Source organism: Crinia signifera, chromosome 5 (assembly GCF_055691185.1).
Source record: "Crinia signifera chromosome 5, ASM5569118v1, whole genome shotgun sequence".
NCBI lineage: Eukaryota > Metazoa > Chordata > Amphibia > Anura > Myobatrachidae > Crinia > Crinia signifera.
In genome coordinates this window covers 132,569,444-132,596,678 of record NC_139221.1, presented here as the reverse complement: position 1 = coordinate 132,596,678, position 27,235 = coordinate 132,569,444, and the positions used below count along the sequence as shown (strand labels likewise).

General features: G+C 41.8%; 1 protein-coding gene across 4 annotated transcripts in view; it reads left to right on the top strand.

Annotated features, from left to right (window-relative positions):
* CDH20 (cadherin 20) overlaps positions 1–27,235 on the top strand; it is a 417,999-nt gene that overhangs the window by 333,080 nt on the left and 57,684 nt on the right. For all 4 annotated transcript variants that reach the window (XM_083188071.1, XM_083188069.1, XM_083188070.1 and 1 more), the window contains 2 exons: positions 12,462–12,823; positions 25,793–26,087. In XM_083188071.1, coding sequence (XP_083044197.1) covers positions 12,596–12,823; positions 25,793–26,087 — 523 coding nt within the window. In that variant the 5' untranslated portion in view covers positions 12,462–12,595. The remainder of the gene's footprint in view (positions 1–12,461; positions 12,824–25,792; positions 26,088–27,235) is intronic.

Genomic DNA, 27,235 nt, shown 5'->3' with positions numbered 1-27,235 from the left:
CATGCAGTGGTGTTTTAGGTTATCTTTGTGTATTTAGTAATGGTCCATTTAGGCAGCAATTCTTCCAATTGAAGCAATGAAAAGAGTGTAATTAATGAGTAATGAGTGGATTGTATTGTGTTCAGCTGACATTGTTTCAGGTGCGGGTGTACTAATTGGGCGAACCGAATGCCTAGCACAAGAACAAGTGGTCTCCGCAAAGTGAAACTTGCTTATGAAGACCGCATATTTCATGCGTGTTGGTTCGTTTGCAGACGGTGTGCTGTCCTAATGCACGCCTACCACAGTTCGTGCACTCCCTCGTGTACGCCCATATTTACGCCCAGTTTTTCCCACTCTGAAACCACGCCCTTGTGTAAGTCCGAATGACGCCCATATTACGCCCATATTTCCCGATTCAATTCGGTGGACATTTCTGGACGGTATTAGTGAGAACGAGTACGGAGACCATGCGTGGCACATGCGCATAGCGTTGCCTACGCATGCGCAGACGGCTAAAAAGCGCACTCCGAAAGAATGCGGAACGGACCGCATCGACCAGAATAAGGCCCATAGTCCACTGTTAGTATCTGAATGATTAAATCTAAATCTTCTTGATTTTTGAATCTTCATCGATGTCTTCAATAAAAAATGAGAGTACAGAGGGAATAGTGGTTCTTCCTTTAGCCTGTATGCGGTACTTTTTCATCTTAATATTCAAAAGATTTGCTTTATGATTGCATAAAGATAAGTTTCCTATGTACACAAATGAGCCAAATAATTATGACTTCTCACTTATGGAGTGACTATCTCATAACAATGGCACATGCCAGGGATGTTAATCTAACATTAGGAACATAGAGTTGTGTTGACTAGAGACTAGAGAAGATGTTTAAAAACCTGAATGATTTTGATAAGGGTCAAGATTTTCTGACCAGATGACCAGTTCATAGCATTTCAGAGCACAAGCAAGGTTTATGAGATGCTCAAATTCAGCTGTGGGGAGGACAGGGAATCAGTATGATATTCCTACAGCTAAATTAGCGACAATAATATGACTGACACTATTATACCGACACGGTGTAAATACCTATTTATTTACAGTTTCTTATATAATGCAGCATATTCCGTTACGTTTTACAATTGGAAATAACAGTGATTAAACAAACTGGGTAGAAACAAACCTACAAAGAGGTAGGAGGGCCCTGCTCACAAGCTTACAATCAAAATCCCAATGCACACATGATACCGACTGTTCAAATGCCTACATTTAATATATCGTCATGACCATAATGCTAAACATGTTAAAATACCAACAGTTATAATGTCTACATGGACACCATATTACCGCGCCATGCTTGGGATGCACTAATACAAAAATGCGGTAAAACCCCCATTATCTGGGATTTTACTTCATTTTTGTATGATCTTACCCCCCTCCACCGGATCAGCGCTGGGGAGGGTATTGCCAACAAAAGCTGGCGATACCCTGTAGAAGCTTAGGGGTTTCTCTACGCATCGCTGTATGAGGAATCCATCATGGATCCCTCCCAACATGCCCCACGGTCGGCTTTGTCACTCTATACATGCGAAGTCCAGGGACGGCGCCGCATCGCAAGGGACGGCTCTTATCACAAGAGCTGTCCCTTACATTACTAAAACAGAATGCAGTAGCTGGCGGAGACGTTCGGCGGATGTTAGAACATCCAGCCCTCTGTGACCACTGGGATGGTAAAGTACAGTATAAGCAAGTCGGTTTTTTTTTTTGAGAAAAAAAATAGGGAAAAACTCTATTTGGTATTATCTGTGTATTATTTTGGCTGGCAGATTGCGTTTACTTGTCGGTATTTTGATGTTGTCAGTATTTCGATTGTCGTGGTGTGTATATGTTGGTATATTGTCCATTGGCATTTGGTTGTGTAAATTCTATCAATCAATATTCTGTCTGCAACTTAACTACATACTGAGTATGGATGGTGTCATGGTTAGCATTACATCCTCACAACACTGAGTTCATGGGATCGATTCCTATTATGGCCATAACTGTGTGGAGTTTTAACCCCTTCCTGACAGAGCTAGTTTTTGCGTTCCTGACAGAGCCATTTTTTTCAAATCTGACATGTCTCACTTAAGTGGGGATAACTTTTTTTTGCTTTTACTTATCCCAGTGATTTTGAGATTGTTTTTTCGTGACACATTGTACTTCAAATTAGTGGTAAATTTGGGTCGCTACAGTCTGTGTTTTTTTGTGAAAAATACCAAAATGTCGTGAAAAAATGGAAAATTTAGCGATTTGCAAAATGTTAAATTTTCTGCTTGTGAGACAAATAATCATACCACTCAAAATAGTTAATAACTAACATAGACCATATGTCTACTTTATGTTTCCATCATTATTTCAACTTCCTTTTAATTTTTTTGGACACTAGGAGGCTTACAATATGAATAGCAAATTCTCAAATTTTCAAGAAAATTTCAAACACTGATTTTTTTAGGGACCAGTTCAGTTCTGATATGACTTTGAGGGACTTGTATGTGAGACACCCCCATAAATGATGCCATTTCAAAAACTGCACCCCTCACAGTATTCAAAACAGCATTTTGGAAGTTTGTTAACCCTTTAGGTGTTTCACAGGAATTAAAACAAAGTGTAGGTGAAATTTCAAAATTTCATTTTTTTTGCAGATTTGCAATTTTAATACATTTTTCTAAGGAACACAGTACATTTTACTAGAGAAATGTGACTAAAAATTGATTCCCCCAATTCTTTTGTTTTCAAAAATATCCTATATGTGGCCCTAGTGTGCACGTTGACCAAACCACAGGCTTCATAATAGAAGGAGCACCTACTTGATTTTGGAGCCTCCTTTTTATGAGATTATTTTTTAGGCACCATGTAGGTTTCTAGGCACCATAAGATGCTAAAATTTAGGAACCCCCCCACAAGTTACCCCATTTTGCAAACTACACCCCTCAGGGAATTCATCTAGGGGTATAGTGTACATTTCAAACCCCCAGGGGTTTCACCAATTTTGATACAACTGGGCAGTGAAAATGAAAAATTAAAGTTTTTACACAAAAATGCAGTTCTGGCTCAAAATTTTTCATTTTCACAAGGAATGAAGGAGACAAAGCACCCCAAAATCTGTGCCCCAATTTCTCCCGAGTACCGCAATGCCTCACATGTGACCAAAAAATACCAGTTGGGTGCATGGCAGGACTCAGAAGGGAAGGAGTGATTTTTGGATTTTGCAGCTCAGATTCTGGTGGAATTTTGGTGGGTGCTATGTCGCATTAGCAAGACCCCCCAAGCACCAATACAGTGGAACCCCCCCACAAGTGACCCCATTTTGCAAACTACACCCCTCAGGGAATTCATCTAGGGGTATAGTGTACATTTCAAACCCCCAGGGGTTTCACCAATTTTGATACAAGTGGGCAGTGAAAATGAAAAATTACATTTTTTTACACAAAAATGCAGTTCTGGCTCAAAATTTTTCATTTTCAGAAGGTATGAAGGAGAAAAAGCACCCCAAAATCTGTGCCCCAATTTCTCCCGAGTACGGCAATGCCTCACATGTGAACAAAAAATACCAGTTGGGTGCATGGCAGGACTCAGAAGGGAAGGAGTGATTTTTGGATTTTGCAGCACAGATTTTGGTGGAATGAATGGTGGGTGCTATGTTGCACCAATACAGTGGAACCCCCCCACAAGTCACCCCATTTTGCAAAGTACACCCCTCAGGGAATTCATCTAGGGGTATAGTGTACATTTCAAACCCCCAGGGGTTTCACCAATTTTGATACAAGTGGGCAGTGAAAATGAAAAATTACATTTTTTTACACAAAAATGCAGTTCTGGCTCAAAATTTTTCATTTTCAGAAGGTATGAAGGAGAAAAAGCACCCCAAAATCTGTGCCCCAATTTCTCCCGAGTACGGCAATGCCTCACATGTGACCAAAAAATACCAGTTGGGTGCATGGCAGGACTCAGAAGGGAAGGAGTGATTTTTGGATTTTGCAGCTCAGATTCTGGTGGAATTTTGGTGGGTGCTATGTCGCATTAGCAAGACCCCCAAAGCACCAATACAGTGGAACCCCCCCACAAGTGACCCCATTTTGCAAACTACACCCCTCAGGGAATTCATCTAGGGGTATAGTGTACATTTCAAACCCCCAGGGGTTTCACCAATTTTGATAAAACTGGGCAGTGAACATGAAAAATTACATTTTTTTACACAAAAATGCAGTTCTGGCTCAAAATTTTTCATTTTCACAAGGAATGAAGGAGAAAAAGCACCCCAAAATCTGTGCCCCAATATCTCCCAAGTACGGCAATGCCTCACATGTGACCAAAAAATACCAGTTGGGTGCATGGCAGGACTCAGAAGGGAAGGAGTGATTTTTGGATTTTGCGGCTCAGATTCTGGTGGAATGAATGGTGGGTGCTATGTGGCATTAGCAAGACCCCCGAAGCACGATGAAATTATGAACCTAATATTCCATAGATGTGTGGTATATTTTAAAACACTCCTTTATACATAGGCCGGGTTTGTCGGGGCAAGTGTCACACTGGAAAATAGTTTGCTTTTTTATTCCCTTTTTATAGCAAACTTTGCACCTTTTTTGTGTCCTGCCCTTTTTTCCAGTGGAGGGGATTTCATCAGGAAAATGCTGCCCTGGTACAATACGGGGGCCAGTACTAGAAGTACTGGGGCCCTCTGCCTGCTGGTTCCCAAATATTAGGCCCTTTATGACTTCCTCTTGAAAGTGCATAAATGTCCCCCTCTGGCCGGTAGAACGGAATAGCACGTAAGCGTTATACAGTGCCATCTGGATGATATACACGGCCACCTTCTTGTACCAGATTTTTGTTTTCCGCAGGGCACTGTACGGCTTCAGTACCTGATCTGAAGGATCCACTCCGCCCATGTACCTATTGTAATCCAGGATACAATTAGGTTTTGAGGTGTGGGTACTGGTACCTCGTACAGGGACGGAGGTGGTACTGTCTCCGTGAATTGTTGTCAGTATAAGGACATCCCTCTTGTCCTTATATTTGACCAACAACATATTTTCGTTGCATATTCCCCTGCTTTCACCCCTTCTCATTACTTGGGCAATGTGCGTTTTTGGGAGGCCTCTTTGGTTCTTGCGCACAGTACCGCAAGCTGCTGTACCTCTTGAACCAAGGGCCTTAAACAGGGGGATGCTAGTGTAAAAGTTATCCACATAGAGGTGATAACCTTTATCCAGGAAGGGGTGCACTAAATCCCAGACAATTTTCCCACTAACACCTACGAGGGAGGGGGGGCATTCTGGCGGTTCAATTCTTGAATCCTTCCCTTCATAAACCCTAAACCTGTGGGTGTACCCTGAGGTGCTTTCACACAGTTTATACATTTTTATGCCATACCTTGCCCTCTTACTGGGAAGGTACTGGCGGAATTTAACCCTTCCTTTAAAATGTATAAGGGACTCGTCGATACAAATAAATTTTTCAGGGATGTACACCTCTTCAAATTTGGCACTGAAATGATCAATGACCGGCCTGACTTTGAATAGCCGGTCAAAGGTGGGATCATCTCTGGGTGGGCACTGTGCATTATCGGTGTAATGTATAAATTTAAGAATTGTCTCAAATCGAGTCCGGGTCATGGCCATACGGTAAAATGGAGTACTGTACAGAACATCTGTACTCCAATATTGCCTAATTTCTGGCTTTTTTACTATGCCCATATGAAACACCAGACCCCAAAACGTCATCATCTCTACTGCATCTACAGGGGTCCACCTAGCAAATGATGACGTGGGGTTTTGAGCAATAAACTGCTGGGCATATAAATTAGTTTGGTCCACCATTAAATTTATAAAATCATCAGAGAAAAATAATTTGAAAAAGTCAATTTCTCTGAGACCTGTGGAATCAAATTGGATTCCTGGCATGGCCAAAAATTCAGGAACCTGGGGCTCAAAATTGTCTGGTGGTGGGGTCCATACGAGATCAATTGTTGGGGGGGGGGTCTCAGCTGCTCTACGGGGGCGTCTTTGAGGGGGTCCCTCATCACCAGAGGAGGAAGAGGAGCTTAAGACGAATCCTTCAAATTCCCCGCTTGCATCACTGGCTGTGTCAGAGTCAGAGGCAAGCATGGCATATGCCTCCTCCACTGAATACATTCTCCTGGATGACTGGGAGGACATTTGGGAGGACATTTGGGAGGACATTTGGGATGCCATTTTTATTTTTGTGTTACTGGTAGTGAAATGCTTCAACACGTGTATAGTGTAGGGGGGGGTACAAACTTTATTTCAACCCGGGGGGTATGTAGTGTGTAGTGTGTATGTAGTGCAGAAAAAAAAAAAATACTTTATACCAATAAAAAAAAAAAAAATGAAGGGGTTAAAAATAAAAAATTGAAGGGGTTAAAAATAAAAAATTGAAGGGGTTAAAAAAAAAAAAAAAGGTCCTGCGCCAAAAATTGAGCACAGATGTTGGTCAGTAACGTCCGTCACTGAACAGCTCTCAAAGGCAACAGGAATTTGATCAAAAAAAAAAAAAAATAGATCAACCCTGTGCCGAAAAAGCTGATCAGTGATGTACGTCACTGATCGGCGCACAGTGGCCACAGGACACCCACAAAATCACAGTGTGTGTAAAAAAAAAATTAAAAAAAGACCCCACAGCACTCACAAAAAAAAAAAGGTGATCAGTGATGCGACACTGATTACCAGTGAGTGACAGCAGGTGCACAACCTTTGGTGCAACTGACAGTGCAACTGGCAGCAACTGACAGGTATATATAAAAAAAAAAAACCTCTGCGCCCCCAAAAAGTTGCTGATCAGCACAGTTATACTGATCAGCGCAAAAGGGGGGGTAGCAGACACAGAATATACACTCTCTATCACTCTCTGTCACTATCTCTCTCTATCTCTCACTATCTCTCACTATCTATCACTCTAGGACACTGCAGCAGCAGCACTGACAGTTATATGTATAAAAAAAAACTGCACCCCCAAAAAGGGGGGGTAGCAGACACAAAATATACACTCTCTATCACTCTCTGTCACTATCTCTCTCTATCTCTCTATCTCTCACTATCTATCACTATCTATCACTCTATGACACTGCAGCAGCAGCACTGACAGTTATATATATAAAATAAAACCCCTGCACCCCCAAAAAGGGGGGGTAGCAGACACAAATCTCTCTATCTCTCTACCTCTCACTATCTATCACTATCTATCACTATCTATCACTGTATGACACTGCAGCAGCAGCACTGACAGTTATTTATATATAGAAAACCCCTGCACCCCCAAAAAGGGGGGGTAGCAGACACAAAATATAGCTCTCTCTGTCACTATCTCTCTATCTCTCTCTATCTCTCTCTATCTCTCTCTATATCTCTCTATCTCTCTATCACACTGCAGCAGCAGCAGGAAGTCACAAGAAGTCAGATCCAGGAAGCATCCAGCACGCTACAAGCAGTGAGCAGGTGATCAGGTAAGGTATTTGCAAGGATCAGGTAAGTATTAGCAAGGATCAGGTCGGTATTCACGGCAGACAGGCACGGTGACCGTTCTGCACGCTATTCCAGACCGGAATGGCGTCTGCAGCGCAGTCACCGTTAGTTTAAATGTCGCGCCTTGGCTGTGATTGGTCCGTGGGTCCCACGGACCAATCACAGCCTTGGGGGCAGGTGGGGTGAGGGTGGGGTGAGGTGTCATCGTCACCGATGACCCCCTCATGCCCCCTGACGCCCGGCGGTGATTGACACCTGTGTTACCGAGCGTCTGATTCGCTGGTAACACAGGAAAACGCTGTGAATGGCTGTTCACACTGAACAGCCAATCACAGCGATCGCCGACGGGGGGGCGGCATCGCAGCCCCCCCTGGGCATGCAGGGACATGTCTGCTGTCAGGGACAGCAGACATCGTCCCTCTGTCACTGCGTCTCGAGACGCAGTGACAGTTTAAAGTCATGACGTACATTTATGCCATGTGTCGGGAAGTACCTCCCGGCCATGACGTAAATGTACGTCAAATGTCGGGAAGGGGTTAATATTCTCCCTGTGCTAACATGGGGTTCCTCAGGGTACCCCAATTTAATCCCATTCTGTGTGTGTAAGGGTATGTGTGCACATGGGCAGATAGGCCAAGTGGTTCTTAACTGCTGTCAAATTCAATTTTTCTATTATTATGGAATACCTGCCAAAAGTAGGAGAATACTATTTTCAAGGCCAAGTCTCATTGATGCTAGAGGTCAATAAAGGCTTTTCCTTCTGGTATGAATCAATATAAAAGCTAATGTGTCACAATTTGTAGCAAATTCTAATAAGGGTGGCAAGATTAATATTTCACAACACACAGAACAGTATATCAAGCCCTGCAAAAGGGGTTGTGTAGTTACAGGGCAGTCAGAGTCCTAATGTTAACCCTTTTCTTTTGTCAAAGAGTCGGCAATGAGTGTGCAAGCATTAGAACTGTACCTTTATTAGTACAAAAAGGTTGCCTGGTCCAATGAATCACATTTTCTGTTGGATCATGTTTATGGCCAGGTCATTTATCTAGAGAAGAAATTGCAACATATTGAAATAAACAAGCATGGGTTTGTTTAGTTGTGAATGCTAATTTGATGTTCACCACCTACCTAAGTATTGTCGTGGAACAGGTACATTGTTTAATGGAAATGGTTATTCTCCTATGGAAGTGGCCTGTTTCAGCAGGATGATGTGCTCACTCCACAGATCAATCTAGAGTGGCTTGAGGAACATGATGAAGAGTTCAAGTCATTGCCCTAAAACCTCCAAATCCATGAGCTTTTAATCCTATTGAGTGTATTTGGGACATGCTGGAACTATAGCCTTGTGCTGTATACCACAGCAAAACTTCAGCCATCTTGTTTATGGGCCAAATGTAATAGGGTGTGAGAGTCAGAATGTGAGAGATTTGGGGATTTTAAAGCAGCAATCATTTACACTAAAAATCAGGTTGATTTTGCCAGGTAATTAACTGCTGCTTTAAAAAATGGGAAAACTCTTTCTACATTTGGCCCTATATATCAATGGGCTAGAGCTGTTTTTAACAGCACAAGGAAGAGCAACAGCATACATACACTCCAACATGACCCATTCCATTAGGTACAACATGTTCTGCTCCTGGACTTCCCTCTTAATGTATGATTGCCATCACCTGTGTTGAACTAGTTAATTGATGAGGAGGGTGTTGTGCCTTATGGAATGGGTCATGTTGGATGTATATTAGGCAAGTGGTTATAATGTTTTTTCATCTAGAGTGCAAATTAGGCTTACATGGTCTAACAATGATCTTTTTGAAATGAGGTATTAAAAATCAGGTCATTTTTCCTATCCAATGAGCAAGTAGCCTTACCGTATGTAAAATGACAGCTTCATTCCTTTAAGTCTATTATATTATATGTGTTATGTAAAATGATGTAAAATTTATAGGACTGACCCTAAAGAGGGGCAGAACTGGGGGCGCTTACTGTGAGTAGCGTCTCCTGCAGCTGCTTAAAAACAGGGTAGTTACCTCAGTAAATGTAAACAATGGACAAAAAAAGGGGGTTAGCAGCGCACTCAATAATTTTAATTAAGATGAATAAGTAATAAGTAGATTGGATGATCTTTTTACACAAAGTTTAATTAAACATATTAAGAAACATTTATTAAAAACTACAATAAAATATACGTAAAAATAAAGACACCCACAAAAGTTATTGAATGTTCCAGAGAGTCCATTCCTATGGTACCCTTGTGTACTAAAGGGAATATGAATATAGAAATAGTTACCACCCTTGATAGGGTATGTGCAATGTCCGCTTGTATCCGTGTGGTTAGCCCAATGCTGGTATAATTAACCGTAAGTCCACCGGAGATGAATTGGCAACAATGGTCTGCAGATGGAGCTAAGTGTTCGCCATTTCCAAACTAGGCGTTATATCTGGAGGTGGTAGCTGGTATTAGGTCCTATAGCAGGATACAGTAGATATGAGTCTCAAGGGGTTGGTTTGGACTGCAATCCGGGGTTCTGTGCAAATGATTCGTGTCCAAGCAGCTCCCTGATGCGTTTTGCTATGCTAGGATGCTTTATTAAGATAATTGCATATAGCCGCAAGCCTCGCTGTTTTGGCGGCCGCACACACCGTTTCCACCTTGCTTTTTATAAATAGCGAGGTGGAAATGGCGAATGCAGGGGGGTCAGTTGAATATTGACCCGCAAGCTATGAGGGCGAGCAATAGCCACTGCTCGCCATTATAGCTCTCCCTTTAGCATTGAATATACCCCTATATATGCCTAGTTCGGGCCGGCTCCTTCAGGTGACAATTTATTCCCCTGGCACAGATGCCATACTGAATGATCATACAGTATGTGAACACTTATACGGGCATGTTTATCAATATTTTTTATGCTAAAATAATGTGAGCCCTTTTCCATTTATCAATTTAATGTATCAAAGGGCTTTAAGGAGGTGTTTTCATAAAAATAAATGCATTTGTTCTCTCTCTTTAAACAATAAGTAGGGGCCTTGAGATAGTAATGCCATCTTTCCCCTACTCCTGCCCTGCCCCTCCTGTCAGTGCAGTCATGGACTGCAGCTGTCTCCCTGACACTGAGCAGCTTGTACATGCACAGACTTTCATGGAAAGTTTTCGGAAAGGGCTTGCCGGCTCTGTCTCTATATGCAATATTTTTTACTTTCTTGCTTTGTATTCAAATATCTCATTGCAATATTTGGCAAATTTATCACATCGGCATGTTAGATGTGGATTATGATAAATATGCCCCATAACATCAATACGGAGGACAAATGATTACATGTCCACATGTCCCCCTCTTTGCCTTTGTAGCAGTAGGCAGAGGCAGAACTCTGGGAGGCAATGGAGTCATCTGCAGCCGGGCTCCTGCTCTCAAGGGGCACCTCTCCACCACTGTCAGTTTAAAACCATTAATTGAAAGCCATCAAAATCGCTTCTGTGGCTGAGTTCTGAAATATATATTCTCTCTCTCTCTCTCTCTCTCTCTCTCTCTCTCTCTCTCTCTCTCTCTGTATACATATACAGTACATAATATATATTTCATAACAGACTATATATACTTTGAATAACATTGTGTGTGTGTGTGTGGGGGGGGCACCAATATTCATCTTGCCTCCGGGCAACTGGGACAAACTTACGCCACTGGCAGTAGGTGCAGTATGTATGCAATACAGTGCCTCAATCTCTAAAGTTTCATGTATGAATGATGTAACCACAAATGCTGTGAAATACTTTTCTGGCGTTAATACATTTCCCGCATGACTGTGTTGAATATTAAGAAGCGGTAAGTGAAAGGAAATTGTATACATTAAGGCTTTCTTGCAGACATGCAGCTGTTCAGTAGCAATCAATAAACGAAAGTTAAAAAATAAGTTGTAAAATGTATTGTCACTGTGTTTCCAAATCATAAATAAACATTGCTTTAATTGCTTATCTGAGCCAGATGGAGACAGAACAAGAGAAAGGCAGAGGGAGAAAGAGACTGAAGGGTCCTTAGACTGAGCAGCTCAATACTACTGCTATAAAAGATGTTCTGGGTATTTTGACAGAGTAACTTAAGCGTAATGCCACCTCATTAAGTCTCACAAAATAGTGAAAAAGAAACTTTCTTTGCTCAATAGCATAGAGTGAGGTCACCAGCTAATCTGACTTCATGACAACAAAAGACCCTTGACTGATGAGAGAGCTTCCTCCAATGGAGGTTGGCATTCCTTTGCCTGAACCAGCCTTTCACTTTGAAGAAAGAAAATCTGTTCGTCTGACTTGCACAAATATCACACAATGGCATGTGACTATCAAGCCCCCAATCTCCCATGTGGATTACATAATGATTAACTGACCATTGAAATCGGTGCTGTGTTACATTAGCATCGCTGCCATTGTTCTCCGTACACTGCAAAAATAAGTGTGACAGCTGAATGCCACTGCAAGCGTAAAATAATAATTAAGGTCAGCGATGATACAGATTCACCTTAAAAATAACTCTTATGCTTTTGTGTTTCAACAAAATATATATTTAGAAGAAAGCATCTGTCCTTGGAAATTGCTTGGTAGGTATTCTATTTTCTGGATGGGAATGCTTATATTCAGCAGTTTCAAAGGACTTCTCAGATCATAAATACTGTATTCTGAAAGCATGCTGTTAACTTCAGCAAATCAATAATACAGTGGAACCCTGTAGTAATCAAAGTAGCTAAAGTGAAGTAATCCTCCCAACTAACTACAACCCCCAGAGTGCCTTCATCCAAAGGTACCTTGTTGTACATATGAAGATAACAGACCTTTTTGTTCCTGTACATACTGTTCACCTTCTATTATCAAGCTTCCCATGCAAAAGACTTCACGTTTTGTGGTATAATATAATTATTTCGGCTGAAGGTTTAATTTTATTTATATTTCTTTTTTCTTTTTTTATTCTGCCTAGGTATCTGAAGCTAGGACTACCTTCAAAGCTGATCAAGATCAAATATCCTTTTACTGCGCGTTATATTTATTTTACTTCAATACTGCATTTCTTCTTCTGCCAATTAAAAATAAATAAGAACAAAGTTCAAAAGGATGCGGCATATGAAGAATCTTCATATACAAGGATTTTACATTTATTACATGGTGCTCCTGGACTTGACCAATGGAGTTTTGGGAATTTCAAGCCAGTTTATCAGAGAAGGGGATGATAGATCTGAGAACAAACAGTTTCTACATAATCGACTGAAAAGAAGCTGGGTATGGAACCAATTCTTTGTTTTAGAAGAGTACACCGGAACAGATCCCCTGTATGTTGGCAAGGTAAGGTGCTCGAAATTCGAGTGAATCATGTGGTATCTGCAAAATTAGACTGTTCAGATATTTATATACTGTAATAGTACTGTGCACATTTAATTGACTGCATCTATGTAGGATTACAATTGGTGTCACTTTGAGATATCAACTGATTCTTACATTTGCTTTTTATGTCCAGTGATTCGAACAGAGAGTCTTGTGTTAATTATACAGTTTCAAGTTTTAATATGCCAAACCTGTCTAGTACTCCAGTGATTTGAAACACCTATTTCTGGTTCTTTGTTTAAAAGAACCATCAGCTGGCAGCCTGTTTTCATAGATAAAAATAAACTTTATTCCCTTAGGGAAATGAATAGCATCAGCAAAATTTTCTATGGACAACACATACAGTTCCGAATATAATTTTTATGTGCATTAAACATTTTTTTTTTATTTCTTGCCAACATTCAAATAAAATAAAGTAGAAAATGTAAAAACATTGCAACCCAGTGTAGGATTTTACCTATGGCCTGCAGGATTACAGCCCAACCAGTAAAATCATCCACCCCACTCAGTAGTCAGCCAGCTGCTGTCCATGACTGCACTGGCTTTCCTGTGACTAGAAGTTACTTTCTATTGGAAGTTCTACCTGTCAGTCCCAGACACTACAGGCAGTCCCATTGGAAGATATTTTCTCCCTCTGAGACTGCCAGAATAGGCTGCAATAAGCATAGAGCAAGCACCTAGGAGGAAGCCACTCCCTGTCTTTTGTACAGCCCTAGCTGGCTTCTCTGGGCTACAGCAGATGCAGTCCATAGAAGCTAGTGTTTTGTACATACGCAGTTGTACTGCATCTTCTGCGTACATGCCGCTCTGGCTGGCTGTCTCCTCTCCATGATTAGGTGTAGTGGCAGCCCCCTCCTAAATTAAGGAGCTGCTTCTTCTTCAAACCCCCAAAAATGGCCAGTAACAGCTACACAAAAACATGTATATGGACATGCAGATGTGTAAAGTTAAGCACAGAGGGGTAGATGTATTATAGCAGTGCAATAACACTTCCTGCTTTGCCTCATTAATGTGGCGATACAGGAAGGGACATCACCCGGCAGCTGTCAATGACTTCATCCATGGGCAAAAGTAGTATCAGCGCACATGCACTGATACCCCTTCTCCCCTATAATGCTGTATCATACATCTGCCCCAGAGTGAGATAGAGCATTTAGCTCCAGAAGAATTGCAAGACATTTATAGACAGTTTCAGACTGGGGTGTGAAGGGAACACTGGGAGGGGGGTAGTGGGTTGTGAAGTGATGGGGCCCTTGTATAGGAGTGTGGCAAGTCTCCATAAGGAGTGTAGCCAGCCACCACATTGTTTTTTGTAACCATTAAAGAGTGCATGGTTTCAGTCTATTGATAAATATACAGATGGAGCTGGTCTCTTCATTGCTGGCGCTGCGCCAGCAACAAAATCTGGCAAAGAGACGTCCCATCTGACTGAGACGTGCGTGCGTCTCAGTTTCCCATCGACGGGGGATGGGAACCCTGTCCGTCTCCGCTTCAGGGAGACGGACAGGGTTAAGAGGGGGGGTGGCGAGGCGGCGGGGACCCGGGGCAACCCTCGGCGAGGTAGCGGGGACCCGGGGGAGCCCCGTTGTAAGGTTACGTGCGCGCATCTCGTGCGCGCACGTCCCCTTACGGCGCTGGCAGGGATGGCGGATGGCAAATCTTCCGCCATCCCCTGCAAGAGCGAGGCTCGCTCCATCTGTGTATATATATATATATATATATATATATATATATATATATATATATATATATATATATATATATATATATAAAATAACTACTGCTATTGCATGATGCATGATAATGTACCACATTAATAACTGCAATGCACTGTAAAAAAAAAAAAAAACATATTCCTGTGTAGAATAGGGCACAGTCCTGAACCTGATCCCTAGAGCAGGAGGTGGGCCCCCAGGCAGTGACCCTGTGCCCCTATGGTCAAGTGCAACTCTGTCTATAGAAATAATTGATGAATAAACTCAGGAGGAAGACATATAAACAACAGTAGAATCATCACAATGTGGTTGGAGAATTAAAACATGCATGAGATAAACATTGGGCTATTTTTCGACCTGAATACATTTGAAAACGTCGTAAAAAAATGCATATTTTACAGTGCAACGATTACATTGTCACAAATAATATACAGGTTTATAATACAAATTCTTGAGGCCCCAAGCATTCTGGATATGGAAGATATAATGCTTGGGATCAGAAGTCATTTTTTAGGGGGATTTTTCTGTATTTCGGAATATTTGCATAACATAATGAGAATGCATTTATGTTTCATATACACCATATACAAATAGCTTGAAGGTCATTTTATACAATATATTCAATAATTTTGTGCATGAAAAAAAAGTTTTTATACAGAATGCAAAGGTGCTCTAAAGTTTGGATTTCAGAATATTTCCGATAACAGATTTTCGGGACTCAACTTGTAGTTTGTTATTTTCTCATGTAAATTGTGTATGTTAGCATGGAAGTAAAGTAAGCAGGAGACTAATGTCTCATCAGGCAATACATGGTAGCAGGGGCATAGCGAGGGCAGAGACGGCGGAGCACAAGCTCCGGGCTCTGAAAGATCACAGGGGGCCAGAGCTGTGCACCACAAACTCTGCCGCCGGCTCCCACGCCCTGTTCACCCACTCTCCTGTTCCCCTGCCCACCCAGCTTGCCCCCTCCCACTGTGCCTGGTTGTCTGCTGCTATTTTCAATTCAAGTCTCCCGCTGAATTCCTAGCCAATAGGTGCTTGCGGTCCGGCAGCCAATTGGAAGCAGCATTGGTGGCTGTCTGGACTGCAAGCACCTATTGGCTAGGGGTCCAGCGGGAGACTTGAGAATTGAAAATAGCGGCGGAAACTCAGGCTTAGTCGGGCACAGCAGGGAGCAATGAGCGGGCGGGGAGCGAGCTGCAGTCCCCATTGGCAACAAGTATTTTAGTCTACCTTGGCAACGAGCAATTTCAGTCCCCCTTGGCAACGAGCAATTTCAGTCCCCTTTGGCAATAAGCTATTTTAGTTCCCCTTGGCAATGTGCAATTTCAGTCCCCCTTGGCGAGCAAGCATCATCGAGCATGAAGCTCCTAGCAAAGAGAATGTAGGTAAGTGGCACTTATGTGTCAAATATGTAATGGGCATTAAGGTTTGTTATATAGTATGTAATGGGCATTACAGTTTGTTATATAGTATGTAATGAGCATCATGTGTGGCCTTATGGGTAAATGGCCTTACGGCATGTGGCTTTATGTGTAATGGGTATTACAAAGTTCACTAAAATGTGCAATGGGCATTACGGTGTGTGGTATAATGTTAGGTCGTGCCCCCTTTTTGCCACACAAGAGCCCCGCCTACTACAAATTGGGGGAGGGGGCGTGAAACATTCCCTTGCTCTGGGCACAGTGGCACCTAGCTACACCACTGCATGGGTGGTTCCTGCTGTTTGGCATAAGCAACATGTGTCCTGTTTGGCCATGCATGTAGAGACACCCCTAACTGTGGGAGGCATGGTCAGTCGCTCTTAGACTAAAATACAGAAAGTTGTTACTTTAAGCACCTCACTGGCATCACTGCAGCCCAGCACACAGCAGCATGCTTCTGCAGCTGCTGCCAAGTAACAGGGGCCCCACCTTGCCCCTTTATCAGACCTGGGCCCTGGTAATTGGTACACCTCCTCTCTCTGCACCACTGGACCCCTTTATCAGACCTGGGCCCTGTTAAATAGTGTCCGTCCCCCCCCCCCCCCCCCCCCCCTCTCTCTGCTTCACTGATCAGAGCTATGACTAAACATTTTGGTGTCCTGTGACAGAAAAAGTATTGGTGGCCACCATCCCAATATTTTAAATAGGGACAGTACATGCCCAAAAATGGGCATAACTTTGAGGGCAAGGGTCGTGTTGACACAATCGTACCCACAATTTTTGTTACACCACCCAGCAGTAGTAGTGCTCCATACATTTTGCGCCTCACTGCTATAATCGTGCCCCTTATACTGAATGTTATGCCGCACAGTAGTAGTAGCAGTGTCCCTTACACATTACCAATAGTTTGACATGCACATGGTTGACATGAGGAAAAGCCAACACAAAAAAAAGGTCAACACAGAAATTGTCACCACATGAAAGGGTCAAAATTTATTTTTGCATTTTCTGGTGTTTGGTGTACCGCGTTCCCTTGCATGGCTAAATTTGCAATTAGCTGTTCTCGGCACACTTTACCATTTCAAATCATAGTCCACACGGATGGTAAGGTATGAAAAAGTATTTAAAAATGTAAAAAATTATGTAGACCTTTTCAGGTGTTGATCCATACTGTGTCAACATTTTGCTTGTGTCGACCTATTGTTCATGTTGACCTAATGCATGTCAACCAATAGTGGTCAACCTATTGACTGTCGACCTAATGCATGTTGACCTGAAGTCCAGATACCATAGTAGTAATGCCACTCGGTCCCTATCTCCCTCCCTATAGGCAATGCAGTACTCATCCAGTTGGAACCGGATGAGGCCATGGTGGATCTCAGTCAGGATGCTGAGGCAGGACTTCACTGTAGGAGATGGGGGAGGGAGGGGTGGAACAACATGGGACATGCAGATGGTGCCAGCAGATGGTGCCAGCTTTTATTTATATCAGTAGCTACTATTATTTAGTGCAGTGGTCAGTAGGCAGTAGTCAGAGAATGTTAGTGGAGCATACACAGATTGGCAATTGGGGGTTGGAGGTATTTGGTTTCTCCCCACAGGGCATATGCGCTCTATGCAAGTACAACAATCCCACTTTTTGGGACATATAGGGGGAAATTTACTAAGCCAAATTCGTAAAAAATAGGTGTATTGTATCCAGAAATACACCTATTTTTTACACATTTGTATTTTCAGGATTTATTATCTCGAAAATACGACTATTCGTATTGATGGGACATTAGTATTTGTATTTACAAATACAAATGAATACACCATCGAAAGAATAGGACAGGAATAACCATTCCCCCCCCCCCCCCCCCCCCCCGGCATAATCAGCAACAGGCTGAAAGAGCCGGGACTGGTTTTAAAAAAATCAGGAAACTGGCCACATAGGGCTTCGCTAGGCGGCCAAATCATTCGGAGGAGAGGCGCTAAAGATGAAACTTCAGAGTCTCTCCTGTCAGTGCGAGGGTACCGGGACACTTGCGTTTTTTTTTTTTTTTTTTTGAAGACCCAGACTACTGCGGACAGAAGAGGACGTGAACTTTGCCGGAGGACATTGGTGAGTAGGATTTTCTTCCATAGGTCCCTAAATGGATTTCTATGGATCCTGGAGCCACAGACCCCGGACCCAGGGCAACCTACAGGCTCAAGAAAGGTAAGTATCAGTATGTAAGTGTTATGTATGTATTAAACTTTTATTTTTCATGGGTGTCAGTGTGGTTATTTAACTATTTATTTTACTGTGGAACTACAAGTGCCAGCGGGCCCTTTAATGCCCCGCATGCTGGGACTTGTGGTTCTCCAAGTCCCAGCACATGGGGGAGGCTTGCTGGGTCTCATAGTTCCACAGTATAAGACAATAGTATTTAATTCTATTTTTTACACCATTTTATCAGCTCGATGACCACCGCCCAGGAGCATTGAGGACAGCACTGGGCTTCAGCCTGGCCAGGTAAGTCCTGGGGGGGGGGACCCCTTTATTGGGGGGTCCCCACTCCCCCAGGACCCCTGGCCAGGCTGACCGGTCAGGGGGTGAATGCTTTGGCCGGGGGGACTTGTATAAAAAGTCTCCCCCCCGGCTGTGGCATTACCCTGCTGGCTGGTTGGGCCTGGGGCTGGTCCTTAAAATAAGGAGGACCTCTAGTCATTTTGTCCCCCATATTTTAGGAACCAGCCCCGGCCCTGGAGCTGGTTTTAAAAAATACAGCAAAGCCCTATTTGGTCGGTTTCCTGATTTTTTAGAACCAGCCCGGCTCTTTCAGCCTGGTGCAGCCTGCACGGATCTGACTGATCCATGTAGACTGCCTATACGAATTCGTATTAGCGGCCGTATACACGAATGGATACGCCATCAGGGATTACAAAGCAGTCGTATTTGACTGCTTTGTAAATTCCCCTCCGGAACACGAATTTGCATACGGCTAAAACAGCCGTGTGCATTCATATTCATTCGTACTAAGAATACGAAAAATTGGATTCGTATTCTTATTAAATTAATAGTTTTCATATAGTGAAAAGGAAATAAAGAATTTAATTGTAATATTATATAATTCACCATAAAATTCAAATAAGGAAGCTTTTAAAAAAATAGAAAAGCAGAATGCTGGGTGAGGAACAGATTTCCTTAAGAAATTGAAACATATTCAGTATTCTGAGAGATGATGGATTGTCTACTGGTCCCCAGTAGACAATATTACAAATAAATAGTTAATTGTGCTGAACAGGGAATGCACACCATCCATACAACTGACTTGACCACTGAAATATGGTTTAAATATTGGCACAGTGGTCATTATTATATGACAATAAGTAATGACTACATAATTACTACAGTGAAAAGCAAACAGAAGAGTGTGCAGAGGTTGCAAAGGAAAAAGAATTGTTGACAGCACCCTGTAATTCCTTGACTTTCTCACAAGCGGATGCAACAACTATAGCGCAACATTCTGAATGCAACATTTTGAATTTCCTAATCGGCTTATACTGAGAATGTTATAAATATGAAAAGTGAAAAGTTTACAAAAATCCAAGGCAACTGCAAGTTACAGTATTTATATAGCATTTCACAATTGGACAGATATCATGGGTATAATGCATCAGGGACATCTTGTCTATTTTGCAGTTGTACAGTAGCTCACAATCTTTTTGCAACAAAATTTTTATTAAAGTTGTTGGCACTTTCATTGATCATATGTAACCCAGACCTTGTTAGAGCATATTCAGGTTACGAGCAATTGAGGAATTGACCCCCTCCAGATGGAATGGTTCTTTTCAAATTACTATGAGGCTTCACAAGTAAAAAAAAAAAAAACACCAAGATCTATGTAATAAAACATTTCTGACTTATTCTCATGAGGTTTCCAGCGCAGTCATTTTATTATTATTATTATTATTATCCTTTATTTATATGGCTCCACAAGGGTTCCGCAGCGCCCAGTTACAGAGTACAGATAATCAAACTGAAAAACAGTAACTTACAGTTGAAGACTTGAAGGAACAGAAGGTTAGAAGGACAGTTTGCTGGGTTTGGTGAAGAAGTGGGTCTTAAGAGCCCGTTTGAAGTTCTGTATAGAAATGGAGAGTCTGAGGGGGAGAGGTAGAGAATTCCAGAGTAAGGGAGCAGCATGTGAAAAATCTTGGAGGTAGGAGTGGGAGGAGTAATAAGTTGGCAGGAGAGCCAACGGGTGTTAGCTGAGTGAAGGGGACGAGTGTGTAAAGGGATATAAGGTCAGAAATGTAAATGGGAGAGGAGTGGGTGATGGCTTTGTAAGCAAGTGTGAGAAGTTTGAATTGAATTCTAAAAGGGAAGGGAAGCCAGTGAAGGGCTTGTAGAAGAGGGGAGCTGGAGGTAGTGCATTTGTGAGGAAGATGAGCTGGGCTGCAGCATTGAGGATAGATTGGAGTGGAGACAGGCATTTGTCAGGGATACCAGTTAGAAGGAGATTGCAAAAGTCCAGCCTTAATATGATCAAATGTCTAAATCTGGAAATATTTTTGAGATGAAAATGGCAGGTTTGTGAGAGGTGCTGACTATGTGGTTTGAAGGAGAGAGAGGAGTCAAGGATTACTCCAAGACAGCATACTTGGAAGCTAGAGGTGATAGTCGTACCATCAATAGATAATGAGATTATGGGATGTGAGGTTGTGCGGGAGGGTGGGAAGATGATCATCTCAATCTTGGACATGTTCATTTTGAGAAAGCGCTGGGACATCCAGGAAGAGATAGCAGAGAGACAGTTGGAAATACGAGTGAGGAGAGTGGGAGAAAGGTCAGGGGATGAAAGGTAGATTTGAGTATCATCAGCATAGAGATGATATTGAAAGTCAAAAGAACTAATGAGCTCACCTAATGAGGATGTATAGAGAGAGAAAAGGAGAGGACCAAGAACAGAACCTTGTGGGACTCCAACGGTTAGTGGAAGTGGAGAGAGGTAGTGTTATGAGAGGATACAGAGAAGGAACGATCAGAGAGGTAGGATGACAGCCAGGAGAGAGCAGTATCATGCAGACCAAGGGAGTGAAGGATTAGGAGAAGGAGAGGGTGGTCCGCAGTGTCAGCAGACAGGTCAAGAAGAATAAGCAGAGAGTAGTGGCCCTTAGATTTGGCAGCATGAAGATAATTGAAGACTTTTGTGAGGGCAGTTTCAATTGAGTGAAGAGAATGGAAGCTAGATTGTAATGGGTCAAGCAGAGAGTGGGAGGAAAGAAAGTCAGTGAGGCGGTTGTAGAAAATATGCTCAAGGAGTTTGAAGGTAAAATGGAGGAGAGAGATGGGTTGGTAGTTGGAGAGGGTGTTAGGATCAAGGGTATATTTTTTAAGAATAGGGGAGACAATAGCATGCTTGAAGTCAGAGTAGACAGTGCCTGATTAGAGGGAGAGATTGAGAAGGTGGACAATATGGGAACAGGCAGAAGGAGAGAGGTGGGAGAGGAGGTGGGAGGGGATAGGGTCAAGTGGGGAGGTGGTGGTGGGGGAGGAATGGATGAGGGCCATAACTTCCTTACCAGATACATGGGAGAAAGATGTTAGAGTTGGTGAGAGGGAAAGGGAGGTGTGGTAAGGGATAGGAGGTGGCTGGTTGCTGGCGATCTGGTGGGATAAAATTTCTTGACGTATGGAGTCAATCATGGATGTGAAATAAGTGGCAAAGTCAAGAGCAGACAGTGAGGAAGGGAGAGGAGGTTGTGGTGGGCAGAGGAGGGAGTTGACAGTGGCAAAGAGGTATAGGGGGTTGGAAGACTGGGAGGAGATGAGAATTTTGAAGTAAGATTCTTTAGTAAGAGACAGGGCAGCACCAAAGGATGAGAGCATAAGTTTAAAGTGGAGGAAGTCATTTTTGAAGATATCTGGTGCATTTGGTATGCCATGGTTGAAGTGTTGATTTGCAAGGGTGATTTGTGGTTGGTGGGGCGACAATGTCAAGTGCAGAGGTAAGGGATGAATTGTTTAGTTCAGGACATGAGAGAGAGAATAGGAAAGAGAAGTGAGTCAAATAGGGAGGACAAGGATGAGGTGTCATTTGGATGATGTTACCATGACTCTGATAATCTCTCACATTGTTGCCTGTGAAATCTTTAATCACTATACAGTACATAAACAGTATGGCAATGAGGGTGATGCAATGGTGATAATGGAAAAGCTGCAATGGGTAACAATTTTTGAAACAAGATACTTCAATCACATCAGTTGGTAAACTTGATGATTCATGTAATAGAATGGGCTTACTCCATCACCCAAATTTATGGGGTATCAAATGTATCTATCAACATTTTGTCAAAGCCTACTACAGCTGATGCTGCTTGGCCAAACTAGCTATTCTCTGACTGTAAGCAGAAATCCAAATGTTGTGTTCCAGATCTTGGAGATATAATGCATCCTGCTTGATCCTCTGTCTGAATCCTTGTTTTTTTTTATTATTATTATTATTATTATTATTATTATTGTTATTATTATCATCATTATTATTTGTTACGAGTCCCCACTGGATGGTCTGTGTAACTGCAGCTTGACTCTGGTATGCGTGGTCTGTGAAGACTCACCTGTCACATAATTAGTTCATTACCTTGTGTCTGGCTGCCCAGCTGCAGTAAATCTGTATACAAGGATGCTTGTCCATTCTTGGCTGTCCTGACTGGGTATTACATCATATATTACCCAGCCTGCCATAGATTAATTGCTGGTTATACTTGTGTTATGTGTATCAGTGCACCGGCTGAATTCTGATCACTGTGTTTGATCCAGACTCAGCCGTTTAATCCCTTTAGAATATACAAGCTGCCGCCTTTATATTTTTATAAAATTGTGTATTTTTTAATTGATTTAAGATGATTGTAAATACATCAGCATGCCGCCTTTATCTTTGCATAAGTGCTTCAAAATGTGTATTTGCAATATGAATAACTGATAATATCTTCTGTATTTCCTAAGGATGTATATGTGCATTAAGCTTCCAGGGTGCATAGTACCCTCAGAGTCTGGACTGGATTATGTAATTTTTCTGCCTTCTCCAGGCCTTAGTTATGTGTCATCTATGTGGTTTTGTGTCAGACTCTGAAGCCCAAACTTAGCAGTGTAACGTTCGCGGAACTCAGCTTCAATAATTGGAGCTACAGTATTTGAGGGTTTATAAGAAACTTTCTGTAGCAGTGGTCTTCTGGGTTGGGTGACATTCTATCCAAAATCTTTTGGGGCCTCAAATGTCACAGAAAAGGTGTCAGACAGGGGGGTCTTCTTTATCTTTTTTTTTCTTATTTGTATCCAGTTGTATTGCCTTTGGCTGCATCCCCATATGACAGATCAGATATTGAGATTAACAAATCAATTGGGACATCACAAAGTACTCAGAGTACATACATGTGCAGAACTCCCAATTTCCCTTTCCCTATTTTTTGACAAGGGGATCTCTGGTACTGGCACTCTTCAGTACTTTGGAGGAAGCTTAAACCTATATACTGTAGTATATACAGTATGCATAATACATAAAAGATATATGAAACCCATCCATACTTCTTAATAAAGGCCATTTGTGCCACAGCGTGATACAACCCTGCAGTCTTTGGTGTCTGAAGTGCCAGGGTCCAAACCTGCAACTGGGTTATGATCAAAATCCAAAGGGAAGAGCAGGAAGATTACTGGACAATATGTATAAAGGTGACCAGCGCTGGGAGATTATCAGTGTAAAACCTCCAAAGGATTGGACAAAGAAACCATTATAGGAACGCGGGGCAGAACTATAAAGTAAGTTAACTTCCTTCTGGCAGCAACACACAAGGAGATCTCTAACATATTCAGAAGATTTGAGGAAAATCCCAATCCTTTGGAGGTTTTACACTGATTATCTCCCAGCGCTGGTCACCTTTGTACATATTGTCTAGAATTTCTTCTCAGGTTGGGCTTAACCTTTTTTTGAGGAGACCAGCAGCTTTTCGTTCTCATTAGCGCAAGGCTTAAATAATCTCTTTGTATTAGGAAGATTACTGGCTAGGAAGTTAAGGGGGAATATTGCGAGAGATCGTATATGTACAATTGCTAATATGCAGGGCATCAAAGTGTACGATCCCTCAGATATAGCAAATGCATTTGCTACATACTGTATTACTCCAATCTCGCAGATGATCCCATGACTCCACAACCGACAGCCTCTGAGATTGGTAAATTTCTAGCGGCAATAGATTTGCCATCGCTTGATTTGGAGGCTCTCTCTGCACTTGAATGCCCCTGGTCTCAGGAGGAGATAAACAGGATTATTTGCTCTCTTCCACTAGATAAGGCCCCAGGCCCTAATGGCTATGTTAACAAATTTTATTCTTGTTTTAGAGACTCTCTTTCCCCTATTTTAGTCAAGATGTTTAATGAAGCCTCCAACCAGAGTAGTTTTCCGATTCCATTAACATTAACCATTAACATGGTCAACTACCTCCCCATAGCATTACTCAACATGGATGTTAAAATCTATGCTAAATTACTTGGAAATAGACTCAATCCCTACTTTCTACTCTTATTCATCAGGGCTAACCTAGATTAGCGAGAAAAAAACATCTCTCTTTCAAAACTGGATGGAGGGGTTGCATATCCAGACTTAGGCAGTTACCAGCTTGCGAGTATTTTGTCTCAGGTTGGTGCCTGGTTTGACAGGGTTAACCCTAAAATATGGGTAGTTTTAGAACGTAGTATGGTCTTCCCCTTCCCTATACCTGATTGCTTATGGCTCCCCCCATCGATTGACCTGCTCTCCCTTATACCTGTTACATCGGTCCTGGCCACGCATTGGACATGGATGGAATTTGTAAGTATTACAAATTAGGTTTCTCTTCATGCGGGGATGTCTCACTGGACAGTGTAGAGCTACTGATACCAAACCTATGTTTTGTATCCTGGTCATGCCAGGTAATAATCTCCTTAGCGGAGGCATCTTCATCTGATGCCTTGCTCTCCTTTACCCAGATTCAATCCCAATACTCTCTCTCTCAAAGGGATTTCTTTAAATACCTTCAACTTAGACACTCTTTGGCCAGTATCAATACACTCCCACATAAGATATCCACACTCCCCAAATATCTTCGGGCTAGATTATCACATGCAGATAGTAGAGGTGGAATCACTTGGTGGTACTTCCTATTGATAAAACCCTTTGGATTAACTAAATTCCCATCCTTATTGAAATGGGAACATGATCTATCTACCTCCATACCTGAAAATAATTGGCATCTAATATTTAGGACAAGTTTCCAATTATCTAGGTGAATTTCCCACATAGAACACTTTTTAAATTATTGCATTGTGTGTACTTAACTCTGATCTTGCTCCACATGACTTGGCCTTGTCTCAAATCTATGTTGGCACAATTGTGGTTATGTTGGCTCTCTTTTACATATCTTTGGGAGTGCCCAGCTATAGATAAACTGCAGACTTCAGTATTTGCTCGTATATACTGTATAAGGTTTTGAATTTGCCGATCCCTCTGACTCCATTGTTAGCAATGCTTTATCTGTTCCTGTGAGAGTTATCCCAAAGGGATAGGTAAATAATGGGCCATATTGTGATAACTACAAAAGTCCTGATTGCACAAAATTGGAGCTCCTCAATTGTCCCCCCTATTACCCAAGTCCATCCCTATAGGGAAATAGAGGCCAAACGAGTTTTTACCATTATACAGTAATCATGGTACTCATATAGCAGCTATAAATCTTGTACTCTTACTATTGTACTTAACGCTAATTCTTATCCATTTCTCAATATACTGTAGCTTCATTCAGATATGGATGAAGGTGAAGGATCAATAAGATACATTCTCTCTGGTGATGGAGCAGGAACTACATTTACAATTGATGATACTACAGGTGATATTCATGCAATACAAAGACTGGATAGGGAAGAAAGGTCTCAATATACCCTTAGAGCCCAAGCTCTGGACAGAAGGACTAACAGGCCCATGGAGCCAGAGTCGGAATTTATCATAAAAATCCAAGATATAAATGACAATGAACCCAAGTTCCTTGATGGACCTTATACAACATCGATACCAGAGATGTCACCAGTTGGTAAGCATTACAGTATATCTATGTTGTGATTATATCCATAGACTGATTGTATTTATCGGTAGATTTATCAAGCTCGGTGAAGTGATAAAGTGTCTGGTTTTTATTGCAAACAAAGGAATGAATCTTCAAAGCGCTATTTCCAGGATAGGCCCAATTAATCCTTTTCTAAAGGGAGAGTATTTTCCTCCAAAGTCTCCGGTTTTTATCACTGGCCAATCAGCTCCTAACTGTGAAGTTGCAGGCTTGGTTTGAAAAATGACAGGTAGGAGCTGATTGGCCAGTTATAAAAACCAAACACTTTATCACTTCACCGAGCTTGATAAATCTCTTTTACAGAATAAAATTGTGCAAATTCATCTAAGGAGTGATTACAAGACCACCCAGAAAGAATATACTTAGTGGTAAATTTACTAAAGCATCTAAAAAATGAAAAGATGTAGTGTTGTCTATAGTAACCAATTAGATGTTGTCTTTCATTTTTCTATTGTATCCTAAAAATGATAGACATAATCTGATTAGTTGCTATGGGCAGCATCCCCTCTTTTCATTGTTAAAAGCTTTAGTAAAATTACCCCTTAGAGTTTAGATTAGAGATGTATGCAGACTCCATGTTTTATTTTTATGTTTTAATTTATTAACCTGTTTTGGCATTTGGCAAAACCACCCGCTAGTATTTTGGTTTGGATTTGTTTTTTGGATTCTTAAAAATCTATAAACATTGATTTAAATTATTTTTTTTGCTAAAAATAGCTAAAATCATGTTTGGACCTATTTACATGTAATTTATATCCCGACTTCACTATTTAAATCAGCATTTTGAATTGACAACAGACTTGAGCAGGGATATAGGGTACCACTAGTAACTCTATATTGGTTCCGAACTGGAACTTTGTGTGTTATTCCAGAACAGCACATCGCATGTAGTTTAGAATGACTAATAACATTGTGTTTTATTAAGCATTTGTTATCAATTTAAATAGCCTGACTCTCCCTGTAGCCTAATTCTCAACCTTGCAGCCTAACCGAGCCCTTCCGCAGTCTGACTGTGCTTTCCAGCAGTCTAATCCCACCTAACCCTTGGCACTCAAACCGCCCACAGACTGACGCCTCCACACAGACAAACTGTATTCCAAGGCGGAACCAATCCT